The following is an 11,311-nucleotide window of genomic DNA, read 5'->3' as shown; positions in this document are numbered from 1 at the left end:
TCAGAGTTATAGGATAGAGGGATTTTCCTAGGATGTTTGTAAGACACTGTAATTGGTGCACCCCATACCTATCTGTCCCTTTGATAATCCCTCAAACGGGGGAGTGCTTGTCACGTATTAGTCAAATAATAATAATAAGCTAAAGTGAGATAATAGTCTCACGTCGGATAAAAAATAAAAGTGTAATGGGTTTATATTGTTTAAGTGAGGTCCACTATTAACCTTGAGGTTTTTGATACATTGCCCTTTCATTTGAATCATCATAGCCCAACAATTTATTACAGTCCACTAATACAAATCTAAAATCTACCACTATAGTCCTCGGCTAATGTTATGAGAGGCAATTGAACAATTAATGTCTGACTTAGAAAGGAAATGACTTACCATTCTCTTACCATAACATAGAGGTGGTTATGATTAAAAATCAACTCCTAAATTTTATTGAAATATAATTTTTTTCTATTTTTTTATTTTCCAAAATGAATAAAAAAGATAGTAAAATTAGTCTATTTTAATTAAAATTTTAGTCTAAAATGTATATAATCAAATGAGAAAATTTTATAAGAATATATAAACAAACATTATAGAGAGGGGCATGGGCTGATTAACCGGGTCCGATCCTCCGGGTCCAATTCATCGAAAGCGGGATCTAACCCGTGTTTAAGAGAGAACCCGACAGGTAACGTTCATCCTAAGAGTGAACCGGACATGGGCCACCTTACCAACAAACCCACCAGGTCCGGGGCAAGCCCATCTGATTCCGAGGGCTTTTAAGTTTATTATTATTATTATTATTATTATTATTATAAATAATTTTTAAAAATAATTAATGGGGTTCGAACCAAGGAATGCAGCATAGGATACCCTCACTTTTACCAACCAGCCTAAATTTTTTTTTGTCTTCATGTAAAACTTAAATAAATACAAAGAAATCATAAAAACAAATTTTTTAAAATTTTAATCCCAAAAAGAAAAAAAATTAAAATAATTTATAATAACTTAAAATAATTTGAGTCTAGTCAAAATAATTTTAAAAAAGATAATAAAAAAATGCATTTTAATTTGTTTACCTATCGAATTAAGTTATCAGTATATCTTCTTGAGTGTGAGAAAAATTAAAAACTAAGTAGATCTCTTATTTCAATTGAAACTATTACCTACTTATTTATTCATTGCAATTAGGGCTCTCAACCTGTTGTGAAAGGAAATTACCAACTTCAAAGCTTCTTATATCTTATAAGTAATAATAATAAAAAAAAATATGGTACCTACCATTATTCGAAGATATTGAAATTCATATTTAATTTCAGAAGCTAAGCCAAGGTTGCCCCCACCTTTTTCATTTATTTTAATAATATATTTTTTTTTTACAAATTGATATATATATATATATATATAATTATGACAAATAAGAGCACCCCTATTTAAGAAAATTTAGGGGTGTGCATGCGTAGGGACCTGATACTAATCGGACAAAAATGGTTGATAAAAAAATTATTTTTTTAAAAAAATATTTATAAAAATTTATTATTTGGTAGATTAATATTTTACAAATCTATATATACATATATATATATAATTCATTATTTGACCTCTTGATTTTTAATAAATTAATATATAGTATAAAATATAATTTTAAAAAAAATATTTGTGAAAGTGTATTGTTCATCTCCTAATAAATTTTTTTTTATCCCTATCTTTTAACTATATATATAGTCTTTTCTAATAGTACAATAAAATAAAAAAAAAACTGAGTCAACTAGCTGGGTTGACTAATGGCGTGACTCAACACCCGCCTGAGTCAGAAATTAAGAAACACTTGGCCCTTAATCCCGTAATCGGGCCTGCCCAATTGCTAGGCCCCGTCTATGATTATATAAGCAACTTTTCATTCTGCAAGAGAAAACAAGATTGCTCAAATCTATAATTTAGCCCTTGTTAGCCAAAGATCCAATGTTGGAGGATCTCCTATTTTTCGATCAACATTAGGCTTCTCTTTGAATGTAATCTAAACCTAATAACTAAATGGTCTATTATTATCTTGGTCTCCTTTAGAACCTTTCACAATTGATGAGAGAGTTTAAATCACGGGTGAGTATATATTTTTAGGAGTGTGAGTAATAATTGTGTAGAGTGGTCCCAGCATCTTTAACAGCATAGTTGCTCATATTAGCAAAAAAAAATCCTTCTCAACATCTTTCTTGAGAAGATTCTTCTCATAAATTGCAATGGTGGCGAAATGACACAAGACCTTAGTTACAAGGACGGAAGGCAATAGATTGAGTAAAAGGCCATTAAGCAGATGAATGAAAGAAACCCATGTCCTAAATGTAGTAGGGACTACAGCTGGCATGTATTTTGGATTCATCATATGGTGGATGGCTTCATAATTTTAGTGTTCCATTTCATGCATTTGGCTTAGGAATGCATGTATTTACATCTAGGCTAAAACAATAATGCGGTTATATTTTCCTTCTATTCAAAAGCTTAAATCTAGGTATCCTTCTATGAATCATACATATCCGTTACAATAAACCATGAAGTTAGAATTTTATTTTTTTTTTATTTATAAAAGTGATAAGCGCAATCAAATGGATAGACACCAAAGAGATACATCAATTACAGTGGCTTAATAATCCCATGAGGATTTATCATGCAGAGACAGGCAAACACAAGAGACAATAAAGCCCTACCACATACGCCCAAGATAATATATCAAGAATTATAACCCTGCAATAGTTAATCCCCTTTACATACAACCTTAGAGGGGTGAAAAATACGACTCCTCTCATAGGTGATTAACACTAAGACTCAGTAAACATTGAATAAACAATACTCTAGAATACTAGGAACCCACTAAACAACACATGAACATATAAACAATGAGATACAATACTAAGTACCCAGTTAACAATACATAAACAGTAATTTTACAATATATGACCGCAGGGTTTCAACCCCACATTTGCCCATACGTTACCAATTACCTTAATTAACACTGCACTTACTAGTGTTGGGGAAAAATTGGATATATATTTTAGCCTTTACAAAAATAGAGTAAAAAAAATCACAAAACCATCAGAAATGATCTTATTTTTGTATAGTTTTTCTTCATCCAATTCCTTCCATGTACATTCTACAACAATTATATTCATCTCCAACAAACATCTGTACCAAATTTTTTTTTTTTCATGCATGCATTTTCTTTTGTCGTATATACAAGTTGCATCGTTGAAAATGGAGGTCTGTAAGGTTTCAACATACTGTTAAATAATTTGTACCAATTGTGAAAGTACAATTTTTAATGTAATCTTCAGTTTTACAAACGTAGGTAGACAACCATAAATGGATGGGAAAAACAAATGGGATTGGTAGACCTACATAATTAATAGGTAAACTCAATTAACATGGTAATAAAACGCTTATCTTGTACAACTAATTGTCCTCGTCACCATAAAAAATATAAATAAATAAATAAATAAGTAAATAAATATACCTTTTTATATGATTCTACTTTAGACACATAACCCGGTGTTTTTTTTTTGCCCTCTAATTATTGAGACTTTTCAAGGAAAAAAAATCAAGAATCATTCTAACAAGATTGTGGTAAATATGAACAAACTAATTTATTGGCATTTGGTATTAACAATTTTACGGCCCATCTCTAACATGTATTTTGAATTTTCGCAAATTATTCATTAGTGGAGGGTTATTAATATCATCGATATATAATAAATTAAAGTAGAAATTGTCTTACTTTCAGACTATGTTGCCGTTGATATACATGCGTTTATTGCCACTCCAGTCTTGCCATCATGTGATTGGTGTTGATATGATTTTATTGATTTTAAAATCCGACAATGATCTTAATTATAATTGTTAGAATTTTAAATTAATATAATGTATATAGGTTTCGATCCAATTCCAAATCGAGGGTCTAATTCAATTTTTATTAATGCATATATTTATAAAAAAAATATATTAGCTTACATATTTTTTTTCAAAAGTTTTGAATGAGTATACAAGAAGGAAGTGATAATTTTTTTTTGTTTCTTCTTAAATAAAAAATTGAGGATCCAACTCCCTTAATTTTACAATAATAGTTAAGGATTTGGGCTAGCATGCATATATTTATTATAAAAAAATATATATGAAGGTGGTGATTGTGATAAACCACAACCTCTCTTTAATGGTAAACCAAACAAGATTGAGCCACCAAAAGTCAATAAAATGATTGTTATTACATTATTTAATATTAATATAAAATTAAACCGAATAATTTCTAGGTAAATTGGAGAAAATGAATCAATTAGGAGCTATAGCATCTCCTAAATACAATGCACTTGCGTCCGTGCATGGGTCTCATAGTCAAAACATTTTAGTACTAATCGATATTGATGATGAGCATTCACACATATATGATCTACCAGCTTAAGTATTAAACCCTATGTAAACCTATGCATGAGGATGGACGTGCGAGCCAACCATGCATGCAAGCATCAAAATACTATAGTCCTCATTCACCGCAAACAACCTACACGAAGGAAATTAGAGACTTAGCAAGCACCAACAAACTCAAAGGACTCTGGGATACCAAGTTATGTTTCAAACTAGCATCGTGCAAGGCTGCAAGCCCAACCATATGCCTTAATAATTTTTACGTACTCATAATGCTGCCTATATTAAGGGCCATCTCTTCCACAAGCAATGCACCAAAACACATTCAATTACATCTGTCTTTCTTTGAGGTTTGACGCAATATAGTAGCCTCTAAGGGTTGGAAGAAAACAACTCTAGACGGCGAAACCATCAGTGATGGCCTCAATAATGCTGAAAGTATTGTTTCCGGTGGCAGTTTGCCTTATGTTTCTTACAATAGCAGAGGCTAATGTTGGTGATCAACATAAGCCTTTTCCTCCCAAGCATTTTCCCAAGCCACCAGTAGTAAATCCTGGTCCTAAAAGACCACCACCTCCTCCACCACCAAGAATGTTTCCACCAGGAAAATCACCATCACCTTCTCCTCCACCTAATCCAATATCACCACCAATTTCACCTGCAAACCCACCATCACCTTCATCCCCACCATCTACCACACTCTTTCCTCCAACACCCTCACCATTGTCTTCCCCTTCACTCTCACCTTCACCGGTGCCTTCATCCCACTCTTCACCTGGAGAGATTCCTGCATCATCTCCTTCACCTTTCTTAGAACCCTCACCATCCCCTTCACCTTTGCTTCCACCATTTTCTCCGGTACCTGCACCACCACCTACACCATCATCTACACCTTCTCCTTCATTTGGCTCACCTACACCGACTCCTTCATCTGCCCCAGTACCCTCGCTACCACCTACACCATTATCTGGACCTTCTCCTTCACTTGGCTCACCTTCACCCACACCGACTCATTCAATTGCTCCGGTACCTTCATCACCATTTTCACCATCATCTGCACCTTCCATTTCACTTGATTCATCTTCACCTACGCCCACTCCTCCACTTGCTCCATCTCCCTCATCACCACTTACACCATCATCTGCACCTTCTCCTTCACTTAGCCCATCTTCACCTACATCGAATCCTTCACTTACTCCATCATCTTCACCATCCCCTTCACCTCTGTTTCCTTCATTTTCTCCAATACCCTCACCACAACCAACACCATCATCCGCACCATCTCCTGCAGTTAGCCCATCTCCAAGAAGATGATCCTTACCTCCACCTCATCACACACACTACTAAACATGTTCTTTAGACATCAATGCTTGTTATATCAGTAATAAATTTGCTAAATATGTCCCTTCTACATATTTGCAACACAAATAAAAGCTATACGATGCATAAGTAAAATAAAGGAGCTTAGTTATCTCTTCTATACTTTCCAATTATAGTAATTTTACATACGTGAGAGGTGAGCTTTGTTCCCGGTTGCAGCAATAAAATCAGATGGAGAAATCAAGATGCATTAATGCATGAAGCATGTTAAAGTGATACATCACATCCTTTCTTACAATTAATGTTTGTATGTGAGTCACGAGCTCTAGAAATGTACGGATGCTTCTGATAATGTATTATATTTTCTTTTTTTCTTAATAAAATAGAGAAATTATTATCTAATAAAAAACTTTTGTTTACACAATTAATGTTCAATGCATTTAATTATGAAAACTTTATATATGTCCCATCTAAAACAATTTAATTTGTATAAAATAAAAGCTCACAAAACTTAAAAGAATTAAACTCTCATATGATTTTCATTTTAAAACCTAATAAATAGTAATCTGGAAAATATTTTTCTAATAATCTCCATACGAGAAAAGGCCATATGAGTAAAGCATACTCTGAACAATTTTTTTTTACGAAGGCAACAAACATCGCCCTACAAATAGGTGTCAAACGGGCAAGCAGATAAGGTGGTGCATAAGTTACGATGGCTTAACGACCTCCTAGGAATTTATTGTGGAGCGGGCTAACAGGCGAAGTAATTAGGGCCTACCGAATGCGCCCAAATTGATATATCAATGACCACAATCTCATAATGATAAATTCTCCCTACCTTGAAACCCTAGAGGGGGTGGAGAATATGGCTTCTCCTACAAGGAACCCTGTGAATAGTGGATAAACAGTTTATTTATAGTATATTTGCACAATATTGGACAGTACTGCAGTACAAAAGATTCAACCTTATACCAATCACCCACCACTTATGATGACTTCCACTAAGCTAAAACATCATGTTCTTTTAATCATCTTTGTTTTTTTTTTTTTAAAGACAGTCAATGAATTAATGAATATATGTTTGATTCAAGTCGTATGGTTAGCTGGGTCAATAATTAAAACCCTAAGAAACTGCAAATATAATAGGGTAGGTTTTATTATATAAAATGCACCAGCTCTTAAGGCAATGTTTGGAGACATAAATGACATGATTTTATAAATTTTTTATTATTATTTTTGTATGTGTTCAATAAGACATAGATGGGGAAAAAAATACCAAAAATCATCAAATATCAATAATTCCTGTACTATTACACTACTTATATATAGAATTCCAGAGGATTTTTATATTTATAAAATAAGACATGAATTTAATTCATTGGATTTTAACCTAGAAAGTGTTATTATAAAGTGCATAATTATTTAATAAATAAATGACAAAGCAATCCATTTGACTTTCTCATCATCTTATCCATGTTTATATAGTTTTGATATCTCCACAAAAAATTTCTGTTTTTTTGATAAGATGGACAAGTTACTGTGAGTTAGGGGTATGACACCAGCATAGCGGAGGCAGTCACTTGTGACACACCTGCCAGCCAACCTAGTCAAAGAGGCATGCATGCATAGGCGCGGAGTTAATCCCTCAATGCGCATCACACAAGCCTTCACTTAGCTGAAGCACAAAGATAAATATTAGTCATACACATTCCTAGGAGATCAACTTTGTTTCCTCCTACAAAAATTTTGTTAAATTAAAATTTAAATCTCATTAATAATTTTTCTTTTTCTTTTTCTTGATAGCAAGGTACACGAACTCGATAGTACATGAGTTAACAACGATCCATCAATAGGACCGTAAGTGCTATAAATATTCAAATGTTGATAAGTTGCTCTTAAACCAATATCAGAAATGAAACAAACTATGCCCTTCTTGTTGTCATTTTTTTATAGTTTCGCTAAATGATATAAATGATCTCATGGTTGTGATAAGTGCTTGAATGAATAGATTTTGTTATTATTATTTGTTGCACTTGGCATGTATCTCTTGAATACATGAGAAGATTTAGTTCTTAATTCACTTCTATTTTGTATTAAGGTTGAAACAAAGGCACATAGATGAAGATAAACAAGTTCAAGGTGATTTAAGTCACTTTTCGGTTGGGTGATAGCCTCATAGGACTTTAGCATTCTCACAAGTAATGTAGTTGTTGTACTGTAGATGGGGGTACTGTATCAACCTTATGGGCATTGTAGGAACCTTAAGCTATAAACAGAGAGTCTTACTAGCACTGTAACACCCGTAAGCTGCAAACAGAGAGGGTTACCGTAACACTTGTAAGTTGAAAACAGAGAGATTTAAGGGCAAGCCTACAGGCACCCTTACAAGCATTGTAGCACTTATAAGGACCCTCGATATTCAGGTTATAAATACGCAGAAACTAGGGCTTTTGGTGATATCTTCTTTTCTACCCTTTGACCACCCTTTCAGCAATGCTTTAGAGGGCTATTGCATATTTTCTCTTGGGAAGAAAGCAAAAATGAGAGATTAGACAAAGAGTCAAAGCTTCAAGGGAGCCATTCATGGAGAGATCTCAGCGGTGATATCAGGAATCTTCTAAGAACTTCATCCATCTAAGGAGATTGCGAGCTTTGAGGGAGTTTTGATGAGTGTACAATTTTATAACATTTAATATCATTTTGTACACTCATTAGGCATGTATTAAAGTTAAATTATGAAATTTGATGTTAAACATGGTGTATTTTGCATTCTCTCAGTAACAACCAGTGCAGAATAGGACAAGCAGACTCACTTAAGGTACCTTATGGTCGTTGATAGGGATGCAAGTGTACGGGTCGATAAGTAGTAGTAGTGTGCACAAAGGCAGGGTATCGATTTACAGGATAGATCGAGAGTATTAGTACTAGTCCTAATATCGAAAAATAACCTAAACAAAAGTTGTGATATGTGTGAATAAACTGAAAAGCAAGAGAAAATAAAATAAGAATACAGAAATAATATTAGTTGAGAAATAAGGGGAGAAAGGATACCCGGGCATAGTATCCCTATAGGGTTTATTAAGTTCAAGACAAAGGTTGTATAAGTATGCAATCATATTTAAACTGAGAAAAAACTTGAAATATACCAAACCCTTCTTGCAAGGGTGATAAGTAACTGATTTAGTACAGTGTTGATACAGATACCTCACAATCGCATTGCACTCTATGAAATCTCAATGTGGATTAACAATAATGTTTGAAGTAAATAATCCTTCTTACGAAGAGATTATCCCTAATCCCATTGATAAGTGCTAAAAAGTTCATATTTTCTATGTCATTTATATTGCATTCATCATGGAATTTGACATGTTTAGCACCTAACTAGTACAAAATATAATTCTTTTGTTCACTGCAGCCTTTATTTCTATTATAGGGGAAAAGAAGCGAATTCGGGGGTGTTTTGAAGCAAATATGCTAAGTTACTGAATCAGGGTTTCACTACAGCTTACAACGGCCATGGTGACATCTCACCACAACCGTTGTCTATACTCGCCACTGCCATTATCAAGCCATGGCAACATGGAACCACTAGAAGAAACACGAAGCCACAATGGCCTTACAACAACCATTGTGAAAACCCATCATGCCTGCTAACCTTGCCATGCAACGCCCAGAGAGCCGTGCAAGGATGCGAATTGGAGCCCAAGTAATAACTCACTCAGCACGAACATCACAACGCTCGTGGTAAGGCCGTGATAGACTAGATCCTATAAATACCCTATGTTTCTCTAAATTCGAAGAGATTCTTTTAATGAATAAGGTAGGGCGGCCAAAGTTTTGGAGATCTGAGTGGTTGGAGACAACTTTCAAGCATATTTCAGCAGATTCCAGTGAGTTTATCAAGGGTAATTCAACATTCATCATCAAAGGAGGGCACGTGAAGAGATTTGATACCGTTTTGTCAATCTTGGGATTCTCTCACCCTTAATCTTGCAAACCTATTGGAGGGAGTTAGTTGAAAAATTCTTTTAAGGATTATCTATTCTTTGGTCTTATGGCTCTCTCTTGCTTTAATGCTTTATTTTATATTTTATGATCCATAAGAACCTAATTTAAGGGAAATTGTATGTCTAGGTCCCTCGATTATTGTTTATGAATCTTGATTGATAATTCAATAAATCTTTCTAGTATTTTGTAAATCATTGCATGTTTGCTTGAATAATATTCTCATTAATGTGGATGAGGAAGATATGCCTCCACATTAGGAGATCCATGCTCTGTTAGATCTATTCATGCTCTAAGAGGTTAGGTATTTCTAGATCTCTGGATTAGGGTTTGATTAGATTTCTAGATTACGATTTGATTAACCATACTAGTGGAGGTCTTGAACTTAAGGCAATTAAAGATGGTTGAGGTGGAAGAGATTCCATTTTAAGTTCCTAGTGTTTAGACTTGGTTGCCAAGAGATTGGGACCAATAGGGCTTGAATTCCCATAGTGCAATACTAGAATATGATTTTTATACTCAACACCTATCATAATTAATAATCAAGATAACTATCATAAAATCACTCAAACTCCTTCCAATTATACTTAGCGATTTGATAAAGGCCTAAATATATGTATTATCTATACATATTCATGTTGTATTATTTATGTATAAATCAATGAATTATTGTTGTTTTGTGGTTTAATGGGTCCATTTCATGTTATAGGTCTTGAGGATGCCCTGGTGAGCTCGATAACACAAAAGAGAAGGAAAACGACTCAGCAAAACGGCGTTTTAGGGCCCCAGAACTATAGGAGTATTGTCATAGTTATCACAGTATTTTACTGTAACACTTCACAGAATTTTTGGTGAAATCCTAAGACTCTTACGGGCTCCTTCATGCCCATAAACGAGTCCATGAAGCTGTCCGAAGAAGGTCTTTAAAGAGGTTTTTTAGGGCTTTTTGGAAATCATCTTCTACACTCTCTTCTCCTACCTCCGTTGTCCTTCTCCATCTTCCAAATCTGGGGTAAAGCAGATTCAAGAAGACATTCTTTGGTGTGGATATCGAAGAAAAAGCAAGATCTGGCAAGATCTCCCGTCATCTCCCATTGTTCAAGCTTGTAGAGGGCAAGGAAGCCACTTCTTTGGTTGCATCATTGGAAACTCTCCTCGACTTGTCTCTCTGCATTCATCATTTAAGGGAGTTTTGTGTTGCTTATTTGGTTGTTTTTATGGATTTCATCATGTATCATGTTAGTATGAACAGCTAAACTCCAAGGTCAACGGATGTTGGTGAACCTTAGGGTATACTTGTGTAGTTGGATGCTTTGATCTTTTCTATTGCATTTGGTGTGTTTGTGAGTCATGCTTGGTGTACTTTGATGCATTGATATGTATGAGAACTATGAATGTCGATTTCTAGGTTGTACTAGATTTCGTGACCATCGCCCTTATACTAGACACGCCTAGCTTGGAAGGGATCCATGTGCAAATATGACGTGACCATCGGGTATTTTGTGCCCCTCCAACATTAGGGTTGGACCTAGTTTGAGTATCAGCCCTAATTAGATAATTCCTTACTTGTAATGCAATCGTAGGA

The 11,311-nt window shown here is 34.4% G+C and overlaps 1 protein-coding gene across 1 annotated transcript; it reads left to right on the top strand.

Moving 5' to 3' along the window:
• The first annotated feature begins 4,724 nt into the window (after positions 1-4,724).
• Positions 4,725-6,102, top strand: LOC120256363 (vegetative cell wall protein gp1-like). Its single transcript, XM_039264063.1, has one exon. The coding sequence runs from the start codon at positions 4,816-4,818 to the stop codon at positions 5,710-5,712; it is 897 nt and encodes a 298-aa protein (XP_039119997.1). The 5' UTR covers positions 4,725-4,815; the 3' UTR covers positions 5,713-6,102.
• Positions 6,103-11,311: the final 5,209 nt, after the last annotated feature.

Source organism: Dioscorea cayenensis, unplaced genomic scaffold (genome assembly GCF_009730915.1).
Source record: "Dioscorea cayenensis subsp. rotundata cultivar TDr96_F1 unplaced genomic scaffold, TDr96_F1_v2_PseudoChromosome.rev07_lg8_w22 25.fasta BLBR01001407.1, whole genome shotgun sequence".
Taxonomy (NCBI): domain Eukaryota; kingdom Viridiplantae; phylum Streptophyta; class Magnoliopsida; order Dioscoreales; family Dioscoreaceae; genus Dioscorea; species Dioscorea cayenensis.
This window is presented reverse-complemented; position numbering and strand designations above follow the sequence as displayed.